We start from the raw sequence: 19,155 nt of genomic DNA, 5'->3' as shown, positions 1-19,155 counted from the left end.
GTATATGAGGCGGGGTGAAACAGGCGGATTTCTAGGGAAGTTTATATACTTTCAGTTTTTAAAACTTTAGAACACGAACTCCGGTCACAGCAGCAGATGACAAGAAATAACCCCCTTGGGGAAGGGTGACATGTTAACCCCCCCTTCCCCAGGCAAAATTTGGCCCCAAGGACCCCATCTTCCGAGGCTGGATCCTGTTTTACTTTAATGGGGTGGGGGGGCAGCATCACCACCTCCCCATGTTGATTTCAGTCCCAGGGACCCTATCCCCCGGGTCCCAGCCTTTTAACAAATCTTATTTATAAAAAGGGGGGCCTGCGGCACTCCTCCCCGGCTTATTTTGGGCCCTGAGATCCCATCATCAGGGCCTGGCCACTTGTCCTGGGTGCCCTTCAGGGTACCCAATCTGCACTGAAACTGCTGTGGTATCCTGAAGGACCCCACGTTCACTGACGGCTCCTCTTCTCCTGAGGGAGCCAGCATCTCTTTCACACACAGGGAACTGCTAAAGATGCAGCTCTCTGTGTCTGAAAGCAATTTGTTTGTTTACTTGTTAGCTTGACAGTGAGCAGGGAAACAGACAATTGCTCTGCTTCCAGCAAGCAAGAGCATTTTCACTGCTTGCTAAAAGCGGAGTGTTTGCTGTGGCTTTGCAGGAGCGGTTAAAGCTCCCACCAAGACACAGCAAACAGCTATGTCCCAGGGGTGGGCACCCTGTGACATAGCAGAAGCCAGCCCTGGAGGGTGGCTGTGCCCAGGGCCATCTATGACTCCACCAAGGGGGATGCAGGCTCCCCTTCTTTGACTCAGTAGGGCCTGCCCTGGGAAGGTGGTAGTACCCGGGGCTGAGAACAGTCCCATTTTACAAATACTATTTGGCCTTGGTGTTGTGGTGGTCCCCAGGGGGGTCCGTGAGGTCCCCCCATTACACATAAAATAGCCCCAGGTAGGTGGTGCTCCCTGTGGCGGGGGAGTCGGGAGGTTCCCCCGATTTATTTCACAATAGCCCTCGGAAGGTGGCGGTCCCCGGGGCATGGAGGGGTCCACGAGACCCCCTCTTTCTTTTCAATAAGCCCTGGCAGGTGGCAGTCTCCAAGGCACAAGGAGGGGGGCTCATGCACCCCTATCCTAAATTTTTTCATTTAAGCTTGCATACCCCCAAAACCTCGCCCACCCGGGGGCTAAATAACAGAGAACCGCAGGAGCCTGCACTTCTTCTTTTTTTCAGCAGGAGCTGCAACTCCATGCGAACTTTGAAAAAAACCCTTTTTTTTTGCCTTGGCGGGGTCCCCCTGGGACCCCCTGGGACCCCCTCAAAAGGTCTAGGGGGCCAGGGTATTCCTACCCTGCCCCCTCTCTTTTTTATGTATTTTGTGGGACTCTGCTCAATCCGAGTCCCAAGATTGTTGCCAACACTTCCTGATATGAAGTATTGACAGCCAATCAGATCTGAGCATGAGATCAGGAGGTTTCACGGAGCCTTCGAATCCCTATATATACAAATTTGAATTTCTTTTAATAACTCTAGACTACTGAATGGATTTACACCAAATAAGACAAGCATTTCGTAGCCAATAGGTCTCGCCTTTGGGACCTTATAAGTGATTAGCCATGCAACAGTTGATGTTGCACCAAGGATATTGTACTGCATAACTAAACACTTATAAGGTCCCAAAGGCGAGACCTATTGGCTATGCCAATGCTTGTTATTTATTATCACTAATCGACTCTCACACTCACAACTTGCTAGAAACTTTCTTGTAGTCTTTCCCAGGGATAAGGGAAGCATGCCTTCTGAATTTCTCTTTTATTGTAATGCGCCATTTAGTAAGTCTTTCTTTATTTCTTCATTTCAAACCCTCCACGATTTTGTTCTGTGCCTCGCAATACGTCTACAAAATTGATATTTACTTCAGAACTGCAAAATCAGATTGGGACTGCACCAAGTCAAAGAAGAGAACTAGGCGGATATATCAGATCAGAATAAGTTAGTCCTTTCTGAAATACAAAGCTTTGTTTGATCGGAGAATGTGAAATGTGCCGTCTTTTTTTCCTGCACTTAAGAGATAAAGTGACACAAAGGACACACCCGGAAGCAGTACGTGTAAAAAATGAAACACTTCAACACGTGCAGATTGTGCCGATGGCTGCCAGGAGCTGTGGTCTCTCTATCCAAGGTGCATTCCTTTTTAAGGATTTCGGGTAAAGCGAGCGAAAACTACCACATGTTTCCATCAGATTCCCTTGTCTGCTGATGAGACGCAGGACAAGTGGGAGGGGTGGGGGAGTGCGGCCGAGAGCACACACAGCGTTTCCCTTGCAGGAGCAAGCAGGGGCACCATCTGTTTGAAAGTTAATTATAAACAGATGTTGCCAAAGCTCGCTTCCAGAAGGGAATCGCCAAATCTACACGCGTTGCCATTGAAAGCAATGCAAAGCGTGCACGTTTTTGGGCGAAAAAGCTAATAGATTCCAAGAGGTCTCCTCCTTAACAGCGCATGCGTGCTGCGTAGACGAGACCTAAAAAAAGCACTTCTCTGCACCAATATGTACCTTTCTGTCAAAAGTGGTGTAATTCCGTTCAGCGGTTCGGGCTGTAGCTGTGTCTAAAGTCTCCATGGGAATTAAAATAGGAAAAACATGTTTGAAAAAAAAACCTTATTCTCGGCCCCCTCTTGACGTATCACCCCAAAACTTTCAAGACGGCAGCTGAAATGAATGGCAAACTAGTTTTCAAACTTTTGTGAGGATTCGTCAAATGGCGTCATAGTTATTGGAAAAACAAAAACTCTCTTTCTATGGAAACTAGGTCCTGGCTATAATACCTATTGGCGACCACCAGTAGGTAATATATATATATATATATACATATATATATATATATATATATATATATATATATATATATATATATATATATATATATATATATATATATATATATATATATATATATTACCTACTGGCGATAGCCAGTAGGTAGTTATAGTTAGGACCACGTTTCCATAGGAAAACCTCAACATTCTATTTTGAATAACTTTGGCGCCGGTCGACGAATCCTCGCAAATTTTTCAAAATAGGTGGGGCGCTACGCTCCGCTCCTACCCTGAAAGTCTCGGGGGGATCCGTCAAGCGGGGGCTGAGATAAAAGGGGGGTCCCAAAACGCGTTTTTCCCATGCATTTTTCCATAGGACCTTTAGAACGAGCTACAGCCCGAACGGCTGAACAGAATTACTCAAAATTTGGCAGAGAGGTAGTCCCTAGGTCAAGGAAGTGCCTTTTGTAGGTTTGGTGTAAATCTGTTCAGTAGATTCTGAGAAAATAGCCTTTAAATCAATATATATATCTGAGCCAGCTTACGGTACGCTTACCGTACGCTTACGGTAAGCGTACGGTGGCGTGCGCGAGCGCGATTCTGATTGGCTCTTAGATCTTAGTAAACATTCGAATCGGCCGAAACCAGGAAGCGGCGGCCGCCATTTTGTCTCTCGCACTGAGAGTGATTTTTAAAATATCAAGCCCAAAAACATGTAAAGGGGCTGTTTTGACAACTCCCTCCCACATAGTCATGTTGAGGGAGTCCCCAAACATCCCCCAAGTGCAAAAACGGTTTTATTTTTTTTTCGGCAATTTCGCGGGGTACGCTTACCGTACGCTTACCGTAAGCGTACGGTAAAAAAATAAAAATAAAAAAAACACTATCCACACTTACCCCACCCCCTGTGCTTTTGGTGGCCGAAGGCCACCAAATGTACAGGGCTTATGTTAAGGGCAAAAAACACTATCCACACTTACCCCACCCCCTGTGCTTTTGGTGGCCGAAGGCCACCAAATGTACAGGGCTTATTATAAGGGAAAAAAACTTAGCATTTAAAAAACCTTGCAAATTCACTGAAAAAACCATAGGTTTCACACATGTTATAGTTAGCGGAAATTTTACTGATAAAAAACCAGTGAAATTCCCCCGTTATAGTTAGCGCAGGCAACTATAACTCACGCGACTGCAATCTTCTGCTGATGACATATGTGTCTTTATGAAAAAAAAATATTTGTAATATATGTATAGCTAAAAATGTATGGAAGAAGACATGGGCAAATAAGTGTCTAAATACAGTATTAGCATCAGCAGAGGATTGCGGTCGCGTGAGTTATAGTTGCCTGCGCTAACTATAACGGGGGAATTTCACTGGTTTTTTATCAGTAAAATTTCCGCTAACTATAACATGTGTGAAACCTATGGTTTTTTCAGTGAATATAGATATATATATAGATATATATATATATATATAGATATATATATATAGATATATATATATATTCTATATAAATTATATGTTATATATAAATTCTCATTTTGTATAATGAAATTACTTTTTGATGGTAGCAACATTCCCCGTTGCGCCCAAAAAGCTGTTTCAGAAAGCTAACCGTGATCTCTCTTGGAAAAATGATGAAGGTATTTAGGCCCCACCACCTTCTTAGATTATGAGCCAGCAGCCTGTTATACCTGCTGCTCAGCCAGTGTGACTGTGGTGGTGGAATGTTGGTGTGTGAGGGCTCTAGATGATAACATCCATCTCAAATAAACCAACCTAAAATCTACATGGACCAGGTGTCATTTATTCAGAACACAGCCTCTTCTTAAGAATACTTCTTAAAGCAAAACAAATGATCTGAAAACCATATACAGAAAAAAATTCACTGATGTCGCCACAAACTTATCTCTCTCCCTGATCATCTTCTTAGTGCAGAACAACAACGTGCTGAGGATTGTACAGCAGATGAAAATCACAAATGGAAAACCTGAATATTCAGAATTTCACTGTCAACCCAACTTTTAGCTTCAATCTGGTTTTTGGTTAGTCAATAAGAAGGCGTGGACATAGTTTCAAACTAACAAATTTAATATTATGGTTTATAAAAAAGTTGGGTCAAGATTTCTATACATAAAAACAATAACCCACTGTCTTCCTTGTGTTTTTCAGCAATTGAAGCACAATAACCTTGTGAACCTTCTGGAAGTATTTAGGAGGAAGAGAAAATTGCACTTGGTGTTTGAGTTCTGTGATCACACCGTCCTGAACGAACTAGAGAAGAACCCTATTGGGTGAGTACACAGTCCTGAATAAATTCCAGCCCTAAGCTCATTCCCTAGCAGCACTTCCGGCTAAAAGTGCAGCAACCTCGGCGTCCAAGGAAAAGTCGAACAAAGCCTTCAAAGAAAAATATATCTGATCACTTTTATATGATAACTTTGAGATCTTTTTATCCCAGTCCAGATGTTCTTTGTTAAATAGTCCTTTTTAATTTCTCCTTATTATATATTTGCTTCTGATTTTTATGTTTTTCTAATGTATTGCAAACATATTTCTTTTTAACTAAAGTAATAAAGATATTTGAACTAAAAAAAGAACAAAGTCATTCATTAAAATCCAGTTTTTGCCACTAGGAAAGCGTAACATACATGCCAAATCATTCAGGTACTACTAATAAAGCATATTAACATTTTCTCAACCTTTACTAGAGTGACAAAATATTTTTTTGCAAAATGGTAGCAATAGCAGGTCTCAAATATGTGAGCACTAAAATGATCTCAGCAAACTTCCCCACATCTGAATTAAAAGTGAATGATGGGAAGCTTTTATTCACAGTGCTTGAGTCTTGCCCCTTTAGTCTGTGGCGGCTTCTGTGTATTGAGCTTAATCGGGATATCCAACACGATCTGGCCCAGATCAAAAGAAAATCTGATCAGCGACTCTCCAGAAGATCCAAGATGTATGATTACGGCAAACCATAAAAGGTACTTCTGCATTACAAAGTAAACCTAGGAACCAAGGGTCCGATTCACAAAGGTAAACTTAAACTTTTGTGTAAGTTTAATACTTTTTGATATTCACAAAGGTAAACGTAGATTTAGGTCTGACTTTACTACTGTTCAGTGTTCACAAAGGTAAGTTACTACTAGTAAAGGTGGACTTTTGATCTAAGTTTACCTTTGTGAATACTAAAAAGTAGTAAAGTTAGACTTTAGTCTCTGGCATCAAATGTTTGGAGAAGAGATATATATATATATATATATATATATATCAGCCTCAATCCCGAGAAATTTAAAGAGAGACGCGTTTCGGCTTGCTCGAAGCCTTTGTCAATCTAATTGGCGCCATTGCAACAGCAATCTATATAGCCCAAATAGCCCATCCCACCCAAGGCATAAATTTAAAGAACATACTATCAGAGGCACAAAGTCACAGTGAAAAAACCATGTAAAACATATGCCAAATTCCTTTGCACAGTGTCACCCGTGTGACACCTAGATTCATAGCATAGTGCACAATAATCACTGTTTGAATTGCCTATTTGTTTCACAAAATAAATTAAACAAGCCCTCTGCCCTAGTAGTGAATTAATATTATATGTGTTGTGCCGCCAAAACCCTCATTTCATGATGCCTAAAAACATTAACTGCAAAATATGCATATATTTAAAAGAATCATGGCGAGAAATATTTCCTCCATGGTCACTTGGTAAAACCTCTGATGTAAACCATGTGTGGACGCTGGTAACCGCTCCGTCAGCAATTAGCCTCTGACCTGCATTTTGAGAGCAAAGTTCACTGCCAAACCAGTCTCTGTGATCTCCGAAAATAACATGTTTAAATGAAAGGCATCTGAATAGGAAATGAGGCAGCCGCTTCCACGGGAATGCAACTAAAAACATATTGTGTGAACATTACTTGATAAGTCCGCTTCCCAGCGCATGCTTGAACCTCAACAGAACTACCCATCCCATAATGCATCATGTCGACCTGCTGAAATAGCAGAGAAGCACGAGCTGGAAACCAATATTAAAGTCAAAGTAATAAAAATTTGTGCATTTGACCAGGTTTTGAGGTTTAAAATAATGTCAATTTGGGATTCAATGGAAGGGAAAATAAAGTCTCAATGTCCAAATTGAAAAAACAGCACAAAATATTCAGTTCAAACTGAGCACAGATTTGGGATTGAGGGAGACTGGTGAACAAAAGTTGAATATATATATATATTACCTACTAGCAGTCGCCAGTAGGTAGTTATAGTTAGGACCTAGTTACCATAGGAAAATGGCAACATTCTATTCCCAATAACTTTGGCGCTGATTGACGAATCTTCGCGAAATTTTCTAAACTAATTCTTTGTTGAGATCAGCTCCTATGTTGAAATTTTGGGGGTGATTCGTCAAGGGGGGGTAGAGAAAAAAGGGGGGTCCCAAAACTTGTTTTCTCCATGTTAATTTCCATAGGAAACTTTAGACAAGACTACAGGTCGAACGGATGAACGGAATTACCTCAAATTTGGCAGGGAGAAGAGTCTTGGTCTAGAAAGCACGCTTTTGTTTATTTTGTGTCAATTCCTTCTGTAGTTTTTGAGAAATATCGAAATTTACAGATATCGATATTTGGGAATTCTGCCATCTGATTGGCTGAGGCGTTACGAGCACGAGCTTGTTGCTGATTGGCTGCCAGCGGTGCGAGCGGTTGCAACTAGGAAGTGTTGGCCGCCATTTTGTGATTCTGTTGAAGCGAGTAAGGTGAAAAAAGGGGGAAAAAAGTGGGAAATTGGAGGGTAGGAGCACTGTAACCTCTCTGGGGTGTTTAGGGTGTGCAATAGAGGGGGTGCGAAGCAAAGTATTTACCCCTACCGGTGTGTAAGTGGTGGGCTATGGAAATTAAGTGAGGTATTGAGTCTGATGCGGGACTCGGGGATTACAGCGTGAGCCCAAATTGTGTGTTTTATGCTGTGAAGTCATGTGCCATGGCCGCTGCACTATAGTTGTGAAAGTAGTGTCCGGATGTGTTTATAACTACTAGGATGAACTACTGACCCATACTGGTATGAAAGTCCTGGCGTACGGAATATATGTGAGGTATTGTCTAGAGTCTCATGTAGCAAAGCTGAGCTGCTGCCGGAGTCAGGGATTAAAGCGTGAGCGCAAACTGTGTGTCATATGCTGTGAAGTCATGTGCTCTGGCCACTGTGCCACATCTGTGCAAGTAGTGTCAGCATGTAGTTATAGGTACTTGGATGAACTTTTGTTTAGAACATTGTAGCTTGTGTATGGTGCTTAAGTGGTGTTGTATAGGGAGTGCGAAGGTAAATCAATATGGTATTTGTAGAGCACAAACTACGCACCCCTATGGGTGAGTAGAGCTGTGGATCAAAGCGAGAGGTCTGTGCTGCAAAGTGAAATGGTCTGGCCGCTATGCCACAGCTGTGTGGAGAATAAATGTTGCCGAGGGTGCAGGAGTTGGCGTTATATGGCCCTAAAATAGGGGGCCTAAGTTGTAAGTTATAGGGTGGCTCTAAAAAGAGCCCTTGTGTTCATTAGTTGGAGCTACATATAAGTGCGGATGCACAGCTTCCAGTCATTCAGGAGAACTCGGTTTCCCTGATCTGTGAAGTGTATTCCATCACTTCTGTATATATCCGCCATATCAAAACGTATGTTGTTGTTGTATATGGACCCCATTTTGTGGTCTCTGAGGTATGCAGAGACAGCTTTGTTGACTTTTTTCCGAGATTTTTCAATCTGAGAACAAAAATGTTTGGACCATTTCCACTTCTGTTTTTGGCATATATTGGAATATACAAAGACAGTTTGAGGCAAAATTAACATCAATTGTCCAAAGGTGTCCTTCCCAAGCATTTCCAAATCTACCCCAGTCACTGTGCCTAGGTCGTTTCCACCACAGTGCACAATCATGTGGTCAGGGTGTTGGAGATGCAAACAGGTTTTAACCAAAGGCAACAATTGGTGCCACTTCAATCCTCTCTGTCCAACCCATTTAATATCCACATTTTGTAAACCTAGGTCTAAGTCAATTCATCTCTGTTCTGCATACCTCTTGCACCAGAAAACATAGACATGTCCTACGATCCAAACTAGCATTTTGAAGTTATGGCTATAAGGTATGGAAAGATGTCTGTAGCTCATGCAGTTCCTTCGTAGAATAAGAGATATGTTTAAAGATGGGGAACTAGTTTTTTTTCGCATGCAAAACGGTACCTGATTGGGAGATGAAAAGCATTGTTTTTTAAAAGTAGGGTGCACATTCGTTGTGTGGAAAAGTATGTTTGTGATTGGTTAAGAAAAAGCAGTTTGCACGTACATATTATAGTACATATTATAGGATAAAATTTGCTCAACTCAACCCCACCTGCTATTTGCATTTGGAAGGCACTGTTCGAAATTAAAACAATCGTGAACTTTTAACCTGCATGTGCCGTTAAATGTTCGAGAAAATGATGCAAAAAAATATCGTATAAAAAAAATTTATGAACTTTTAACCTCCATGTGTTGTAGAATGTTCTAGAAAGTGTGTTGATAGAATATGTTGCATTTCTGACTTCGATGTGTACTTGAATATTAAAAAAACTATTTATATGGAAAAGTAGAAAGACAGTAATAGAGAGAATTTTTGAAAGCTAAAAGAATCAAGGAACTATTGTAATTTGTTCTTGACTACCTACTGGCGTTCGCCAGTAGGTATTTATCACTGCTAACGGTCTGAGAGTGCGGTGTTGCTCAGAGTGATAGGTGGTGATATGATAAGGTGCTACACTCGGGTATGAAACCGAGAGTCTAAACCGTGAGGTCATTGCTGTAAAGTGATGTGATCTGGTGTTTGTAGCATATGTGTGCAAGTAGTGTTAGTAGGCGTTTATACCATACAGGGAGTGGGAAGCAAACTTCTGATCGCTACTGTGTGTTGATAGTATACCGGAAGCGGGAAGCGAAGTAGTTACGCCTACGGGTGTCAAGACTTGGGGATGAAACTGAACTGATTGCTGTAAAGTGATGGGCTCTGGGCGGTGTAGGATACTAGCCGCTGTAGTATAAGTGCGTAAGTAGTGTTAGTATACGTTTATTGTATATAGGGAGTGGGAAGCGAACTACTCATCCCTACTCGGGGATTAAACCGTGAGCCTAAATTGTGAGCTCATTGCTGTAAAGTGATGTGCTCTGGGCGCTGTAGCATACTTGAGGAAGAAGTGTTAGTTTACGTTTATACAATATAGGGAGTGGGAAGCGAAAGCCTTACCCCTACCGGTGTCAAGACTCGCGGATGAAACTATGAGCTCATTGCTGTAAAGTCATGTGCTCTGTGTAGTATTCCATTGTAAGTCATAGTAGAATGTTAGTATGTAATTCTACTAGAAGCTAAGGGGCATATTATCAAGCAACGGCGTTAAAATTATCGCCGCTTTAGCGGCAGGAAACTGCTGCTAAAACGGAGATAATGGGCTTGATAATATGCCGCAGAGAATTCCAATAGAAGCCCATGTTAACACGAGAGCATGGGCTTGTATTGGAATTCTCTACAGCATATTATCAAACTCATTATCGCCGTTTTAGCAGCAGTTTCCTGCCACTAAAGCAGCGATAATTTTAACGCCATTCCTTGATAATATGGCCCTCAGTATGTAATGTTAGAATGTAGGGCTGTCATGAGGGGAACCTTGCGGAGTTTGTACATGGTGCTGGATTAGACGGTTGCTTTGCTGTCTGCTCCTGTTGGTGGTTGTTTCAGGTGCCTTGTTTTCTTGTAATAAATCTACTTATTGGATTCACTGCTGTCTGCCTCTTCACTACATAAATTTGGCAACGAGTGGGAGAAGGCAAAAAGAAGGCACCACTCAGCAATATTTCAAAATTGCTTGCGTTGTGCTGAAGACCCGTTTTGTTAGTGTAGCTGTTTCTACTCATGCCAGTGTCGTCGGGTCATTGAACTATGTCATCCGACTTCTGGTAGGATTTATATTTTTAGATTTTGCACTTCCTCTGCTTCTTCACTACATTCTGGTCGCTGTACTACACGTGTGTAAGTAGTGTTAGTATGCGTTTATACTAACAAATGCATCATGGTAGTAGGGAGGGCGACCTCTCAGGCGCAGCTCATACAATGTCCCGGGGTGTGCATTCGCTGGACATTTGTGTTTGCTATTAGAGGGTGGTGCATGGCTTCCACCCTGTGATAGCAAATACTTGTTCGACTACTTGAAGCGAGAGGAGGAAAACCTCGTATCGCTGTAATAGAGGGGATGCGGATGGTAAAAATGGAGAGAAAAGAACAAAAAAAAAAAAGCTGGGTCTCACCCGGTCTTTTAAATGAGCCCCCTGGTGGGTGGGTAATGTTCCGTGGCCAATCCAATTATTATATTGCGGGGTCTCTGATCTTAATGTCACATGTAAATTAGGCGCGGAAGGGCACAGAGACGCTTTGCAGCCTGGGGAGCGCCACCTTCCCGGGTATTGTTTACTAATTGTTCGGGGTGTTCGAGGCCAACTGAAGTCCGGGGATCGCCCAACTCCGGGTCTTTATTTAAATATGCAGGGTGGGCCTTGGCAGTCCCTGAAGCCTCGGTGGTCCTAGGCAGTGCCTTATTTGTTCTGTAGAGAAACCAAAGAAGGGGTTTGGCTCAAAAGCAGCAAGGCCAAGCCTACTGAACTGAAATAACAAAAGGAAGCGCCAGTGCTGCAAAACCTTCAAGAACTATTTTTAGTGCATTGAACACTTTTTCCGTTGGATTTAATCCACAATTATTTCAGAAAGATCACATAAAATACACATCAAAACCACAATTTGCATATAAATCAGAAAATGGTGTCTTTTTTTCTTTACCAAATACAAAACCCACCCTTTCCTTTTTACTCGTTCTCACACTGCTCTCCAAAACTGCCAACTCACATACTTTTGTACGCATCCTCTCACCAAACCTCACATTCAGTCATATCTTCAAACTTACTTCACACTTCACCACAAAACTAACATACATCTTCACTGTCAATCATACTACCTCCCAAACCTGCTCTGAGGAGACAATTTGTACAAAAACTAAATCAATAAAGTTTACGGCTCAGGCTATCAAAAAAACACATATATGGTACTCAGTTGTCAGAATCAACGGCAGCTGCAAGGACGGCTTGTGAAAGAGGCAGTCACTCCCGTTTTTAGACTGCAGCACGGTATTTTTAATATTTGCCTTGGTGCTTCTGCACTAATTTTAATCTTTTGAACTTTGCTGTTATCACTTCCTCTTACCTGCGGGTGCTGGTGCTCTGTCTTTCTGCCTTCCCACCCCGGTCCGACGCGGCAATTAGTGCCGGTCGCGCGGAGGGCGGGCTAGGCTTGAGCAGCACTTCCCTGTCTTGGGGGGGCTTGGTTAGCGGTCCACTGGGAGGAGGAGAGATATAAATTGCGCATGCCTGGGCGGACGTGCGCAGCGGGCGCGCCCAAGGCAAGCCCGTCTGCGCCCGTCTACGCCCGTCCGCGACTAGCCGGGAGCCGGGGCCAGAACCCCTGCCCAACTGAGGGCTGTCTGTAGATATTCTTCTGAGCAATTGATTGCCTTACGCCCTCCTATCTTGGAGCAGTGCAAACATAGTATTCCGGAAGGGAACTGGCAGCATAAGTGCAGCCACTGCCCTTTCATGTCTACGACTAGCCTGGAAACTAGAGATAGTGCCCAAGTCCTGAATTGCTCTTTGATTAATTGCAGGTCCCTACGGAAACATAAACACGAAATTTGTGATTATTTGAGGGATGCTCAGCCAGACGTACTATTCCTCACGGAGACCTGGCTAAATGAGGATTAGGCTCCTGATATTCTGAAAGCCCTTCCTCAGGACTATGGTATTATTAGAATTGACCGCTTGTCTAATAGAGGTGGAGGAATCGCCATTGTATATAGGCTAGCTAGCCAGTGCACCCTGGAACTTACGGAGATTGAGGAGTGTGAAGCTGGGCGTTTTTCCATCATGATGCCCCTAAATTGTTGTATAAAGGGGCTCCTGATTTATCGCCCTCCGGGACCTTACACACGCTTTGCGTCCACCCTGATAGAGCAAATAATGCAGCCCGCTCTACGCTATGCCAAGCTGCTGTTGGTGGGGGATTTGAATTTGTATTTTGATGACACATCTAATAATGGCGCGCAGGAGGTATGCCAGGCATTGGCAGACCTGCATTTGACACTCAAATCCAATCTCCCTACCCACCAACTTGGCCATTTACTGGACCCCAGTTTTTTCTAACTGGGATGCTTCGCAAGTTCAAGACCCGATCCCAGTTCCATGGTCTGACCACTTTATGGTCCCCTTTGGGATCATGCTGCCCCAGTCCGCTGTGTTGTATAAAAAAGGGTACCCCCCAACTGTTGAGGAATTGGTCCAAGTTCTCTACACCTAGCTTTAACACGGCTCTACTAAAGGGCGGGCCGCCGGGGAGCACTGATATTGAGTCTGCATGTGATGCACTCATTAGACGCATTTTGGTGGCATTGGATAGCACGGCTCCTTGGTCACGGAAAGCACCAGGTAGGAAGCGTAAAACCACTCCCTGGTTTAGCAATGAACTTAGAATTGCCAAATCAGCCTGTAAGCGCCTCGAGAGAGCTTGGAGGAGGAACTATGATGGACCTGCTAAAACTGAATATAAATCTAGCTTACAAAAATACCATGCCATGATCAGGAAAGCGCGGGCCACCTACTACAGCAGGAGGATTGAGACAGCCGAGAACTCCTCGAAAGAACTCTGTACTATCTTTAAAGAGATCACTTCATTAGCAAGAGTAACAGCTCCTGATGCCAGTTCTGCTGACTCTTGTGATAGGATAGCAGATTTTTTCCTGAGAAGGTGGGAAAGATCTACTCCGCCTTCCCTGACTCTGCTCAACAGGGAAGCTTTAACAGTAAAGGGGTACTCAGGGTTCCAGAGGCAGATTGCCTCTGTAACTTTGGAGTCCCCAGTAGGGACAAACTTAACAAAATAGCCCATGGTATTAAGTCTGGTTCACCTAATGATCCAGCCTCCCCTAAGATTCTCAGTGGGAGTTTAGCTGCTACAGAGCCCTACATTAGACATCTTCTTGAGCTTTCTTTCTCATCAGGAGTTGTCCCTAAAAGTTCGAAACGTTACAACAAATAAATGATGGACGGAATGCTGACAATGCATACATTCTCCCCCAGTCAAGAGATCTGGGTTAAATCCATCGTTCTTTTGCCCACTACACCACCCCAGTTTAGACATGGCCATATGCAAATTAGTCTTGACCCTGTGCCTCATGGGAACAGTCCAGCCCGAACTGCCAAGCCATGTCTTCCCTGGACCGGAATCAAGCATCCTAGGACCGGTTTCTGGCTATCAGCCATCATCAGCCAGGATAGCTTGACTCCAGTGGCGTAGTGAGCACGGGTCCCACGTCTGGGAATACCCATCCCACTTAGGGCGAAAAGCGTTACAACAAACAAATGATGGACGGAATGCTGACAATACATACATTCTCCCCCAGTCAAGAGATCTGGGTTAAATCCATCGTTCTTTTGCCCACTACACCACCCCAGTTTAGACATGGCCATATGCAAATCAGTCTTGACCCTGTGCCTCATGGGAACAGTCCAGCCCGAACTGCCAAGCCATGTCTTCCCTGGACCGGAATCAAGCATCCTAGGACCGGTTTCTGGCTATCAGCCGTCATCAGCCAGGATAGCTTGACTCCAGTGGCGTAGTGAGCACGGGTCCCACGTCTGGGAATACCCATCCCACTTAGGGCGAAAAGCGTTACAACAAACAAATGATGGACGGAATGCTGACAATGCATACATTCTCCCCCAGTCAAGAGATCTGGGTTAAATCCATCGTTCTTTTGCCCACTACACCACCCCAGTTTAGACATGGCCATATGCAAATCAGTATTGACCCTGTGCCTCATGGGAACAGTCCAGCCCGAACTGCCAAGCCATGTCTTCCCTGGACCGGAATCAAGCATCCTAGGACCGGTTTCTGGCTATCAGCCGTCATCAGCCAGGATAGCTTGACTCCAGTGGCGTAGTGAGCACGGGTCCCACGTCTGGGAATACCCATCCCACTTAGGGCGAAAAGCGTTACAACAAACAAATGATGGACGGAATGCTGACAATGCAGTAGGGTAATTACTAGAAGGCACTGTTCCAGGGTCGGTATGGTTGAAAGTCAACCAAGACCGTACCTCAACAAGGGGAAAGTAAAGAGAAGGGTCTATGTGTTAGAGGTCTAGGATGGGGTACTCAGGATGGGGGGGAGACAGCATAAGTGTCTCTTGTTGCCCTCACACACCCCGAGGGATGTCATGCTTCATCATCGGGCGGTGCTCCTCGTCGGGCCGGCGGTGCAATGCCCTACGGGTCCCCCGAAGGGTCTCTTTAGCGGAGATCTTTTAAGAGAGCTGCCGATTGGTGCATGCGGGTATGTGGAGGGGGAGTACAAGGGTCGGTGGTGGCTGTGGTGTGTGCAGGAATAAAAATACCTAAGGGTTACCTGGGAAACTAATTTAATAAGAAGGCACCCTTGGTACACTAAAATACGTGGAAAAAATGTTACTAATCAAAACGTGATGTGTTTAGTAGTAACTGAAAGTACAGGTCAAATGGTCGACATGTTTCGCGCCTATTAGTGGTCAGAGTGATCCATGGCGCTTCATCAGGACCAGCAGAGGTGAAGAGTGTGGGGAGAGATGCCCAGACTATGTGTAGTGGGGGGGTAAAAATATTACCCTCTCACTCGGCAGATAAAGGGGGGGGGGAGGTAAAGTGTCTCCTAAACAGGTAGTGTGTGCAGAGAGGAGTCTGTTGTGCCCCCTTTATGTTAGACCTAGACCAAAAGAAAGATAAAACAAAGAAAAATGCAGACGTTAAAATACATATGCGGACTTGCCTTGTCGATCCGCATAAGTACACAGTGATCCGAGAAATCACATTTATACACTGAGACAGTCATAATGTCATGCACCTGGAGGCCCAGGTTACTCTCAAAGTTCTGAAGGAGCGGGCAGGCGTGGGAATGGTCCCGTGCCAGTCAAAAGGTGGTAGGTCCCGGGTCCCGGTGGCGGTCACAGAACCCAGCTGGAGACTCGCTAGGTAAACTGCTGTACCCCGCGGGGCCCGGACAACTCCACCTGGCTGTGCAGCGGGCTCACCAGGCGTGTCGACTACTGGGACAGTCAAATAGACACGTGTATTGTGTATCTAACTCGATTCGTAGGTTCAACACGAATGAAGTGCACTTAGAGTAGTCTTACCTAAGATAAGAGCTGGAATTGCTCCTTGAGTTAAAAAGCGGCGTAGGAGGCCCACACCATCTAGGGCTGTAAGTTGGAAATAGTGCGTAACAACAGGGAATACCAAGAGGGTAAAGAAAACAAGACAAAAGTGGAGCGTTAGATTTACTTACATCGTTGCCAAATGTAGAGCAGGAAAATGCTTACGTTGTGATCTGGGTAGCTGGATCGCCTCGAGTCATACTCACGGGTTGCTCAGGTGACGGCACTGGAAACCTGCCCTGTCCAGACGCCTGCTCGAAGGTAATTGACTTTGCCTCGCCCATGATATTTGAAGACTGAGCCCCGTGATTGAAGGAGGTACCTGTTTCCGGTTTCGCGGCACGATCGGTCGTGGGAGGCCGGAGCTGCGCATGCGCGGTGAAACAGAATGTTCCAGTGTTCTCTTGTGCATGCGTGACAAGGTGTTTTTGGCGCATGCGTGGTGTCTGTGAGGTGTGTTACTACGCGCATGCGTGGAGTGCTTGCGATGTGTTCCTACAGGAATAGTAGACTAGACCACATAAGTGGGTGTGTCACTGTCAGCCTATGGCCTGTTTATCCCGCATGTTTGACAAGTTTGATGGTGTGGCGGTGTATGGGCGGGGCCATGTGAGAACTTGCTAACGTGTGCTGAAGGTGTAACAAGTCCCAACCATTGCAGGATAATGTTTTCGATATAGCAGTATCTCCGTATAGTTGATATGGCCCAAAAAGGGCCCGGGAGGTGCACTACAGAGTTATCGAGACGAGCGTTGGTCTAATCATTCAGTTGTTTTGCTCCTAGCCGGAGGGACGATGTACGATGGATTACACATTATACATGCACCCAAAAGTGTCAGTATTAGAGCTCGGTCCATGGGATATCGTCGTTGAGCCCCTGGGTGTCTGTGTGCAGGCGGTGCACCCAGCGTTGTTCACGCCTAAAGAGCGACTCGCTAGTCCAGTTAGTATTGGATTCCAGGATGGTCCATTGGATCGCTTCACAGGGGTGCCCTTTTTCCAGAAAATGGTTCGTCAATTTAGTGGCTGCGCGGGCTCGCCTGATGGTGCTTTTGTGTTCGCTGATCCTTGTTTTGATGGGTCTGGTGGTCATGCCTACGTAGTGGAGTTCGCATGGGCACGAAATCAAGTAGACACAATTTGTGGTGTTGCAGTTCGTGTGCTTCCTTTGTTCCCATTTTAGCTCACCAATTTCCAAGACTTTCGTGTGTCGTGTCGTGGTGCAAGCACTACACGAGCCACACGGGTAATGCCCCTTCACTGCTGGCAGATCCCAGAGAGTGTTCTCTCTTCTCGCTTGTTTCTGGCGTGGCCGTGTATTAATCAGTTGGACTCTTAGATTACTGGTTCTTTTAAAGGCAAAGCGAGGTGCTGGGATGTTTAGTGCATCACTGTTGATGATCTTCCAGTTACGGTTGATAATTCTTTTGATTTTGTTGGAGAGGGGGGTAAAGGTTGTGACGCAGGTGATCACGTTATTGGTCTCAGGCTCTCTCGTTTCCAGGAGGCCTTCACGAGTGTTGTTCCTAGCCCGTTTTTTAGCTTGGTTAATTACTTTTACTGGATAGTGCCTCTTCGCCAGGTTCTCAGATAGGGTGTTGGCTTGTCTGTCAAAATCCTGTAGTTTGCTGCAATTGCGCCTGATCCTGAGAAACTGGCCGTAGGGTAAGTTTTCCCGTAGAGCTTTTGGGTGGTGGCTCTTAAAACTCAGGAGGCTGTTGCAGTCAGTCTCTTTTTTGTACGTGCTGGTGTGAAGTATCCCATTTTCTAGTTGGATTGATAAATCCAGGAAAGGGATTTTCTCGTCACTGGAGGTCATGGTGAAGCGTAAGTGGGGGTCCCGATTATTGATCCACTCAAAGAATTCCAGTGTCTTAGATGCCTGTCCTCTCCATAGGATCAGCACATCGTCTATGTACCGTTTCCAAGTGACCAGATGTCGATGAAATGGGTTGGCGTCTGTGAAGATGTGGTTGGCCTCAAAATGTGACATGTACAGTCCAGCCAAGCTCGGCGCAAAGGTGCTCCCCATGCTGGTGCCTTGTACCTGGTGGTAGATGGTGGTTTTGTACATAAAATAGTTGTTGGTGAGAGCAAGGGCAATGAGGGCCGAAATGAAGCTTGCCGGTGTAGACGTTGGAAGTTCCGAGTTATGTAACAAGTTGCTTACCACTTCAATGGTTGCCTCCTGCGGGATATTCGTATAGAGTGCTTCCACGTCCAGTGTGAGCAGTAAGTTGATTTCCTCGGTGTTTTCATCATTGATGGTTCGGATGAGGTTGAGCACATCTCTGGTGTCTTTGAGGTAGGCTGGAGTAGCCTGGACCAAAGGGCGCAAAAAGAAGTCACTGAACTGGCTCAAAGGTTCCAGAAGGGAGCCTATCCCAGACACGATCGGACGGCCAGGGCACGGGGTAACCCCCTTATGGATCTTAGGTAGAAGATAGAAGTAGGGCATCCTAGGAGATGGATTCACCAGAAAGGCTGCTTCTTTAGATGTAATCCATCCCTCTGTTGCTGCTTCGTTGACCAAGGTTCTGATCTGGTTCAGTAGCCTTGAAGTTGGATCGGTCTCTAGAATCTCATAGTACTCAGTGTTGTTTAGTTGGCGCAAGCACTCCTTCTCATAATCCTGTATGTCGAGGATCACAGTGGCGCCCCCTTTGTCCGCCGGTTTTATTACGATGGAGTCATCATTCTGAAGGGTGGTTACCGCCCTCCGTAATTTTTTGGGAAAGTTGTTGTAAGCGTTAGGAGGTTCTAATCGGTTAACCTCCTTGAGGACCGCTTTTTCGAAAGTGAGGACCTCGTGTGGGACCATCCCAGCGCTGGGGGTGAATTTAGACGGGGGTCTCAAGCCAGTGTCGTCCTCAGTCTGTGTTTGGTTGTCTTTGAAGAAGGCCCTAAGTCTCACTTTGCGAAACAGTTGATGTAGTTCCTCATTGGTTCTGAAATTGTCCTCCTGTGGAGTGGGCACAAACCCAAGTCCTAGTTCCAAAGCTGTGGTCTCGTCGGCGTTCAAAGGTCTCGAAGACAGGTTGA

At 45.0% G+C, this 19,155-nt stretch overlaps 1 protein-coding gene across 1 annotated transcript in view; it reads left to right on the top strand.

Annotated features, from left to right (window-relative positions):
• The window catches only part of LOC146789841 (cyclin-dependent kinase-like 4), a 516,383-nt gene that overhangs the window by 165,914 nt on the left and 331,314 nt on the right, over positions 1 to 19,155 (top strand). The window contains exon 3 of the mRNA XM_085632203.1: positions 4,987 to 5,108. Within this exon, the coding sequence (XP_085488329.1) occupies positions 4,987 to 5,108 (122 nt within the window). The remainder of the gene's footprint in view (positions 1 to 4,986; positions 5,109 to 19,155) is intronic.

This window comes from Triturus cristatus, chromosome 10 (assembly GCF_964204655.1).
Source record: "Triturus cristatus chromosome 10, aTriCri1.1, whole genome shotgun sequence".
Taxonomy (NCBI): domain Eukaryota; kingdom Metazoa; phylum Chordata; class Amphibia; order Caudata; family Salamandridae; genus Triturus; species Triturus cristatus.
Note: the sequence above shows the minus strand (reverse complement) of the source record. Positions and strands in the feature narration are given on the sequence as shown.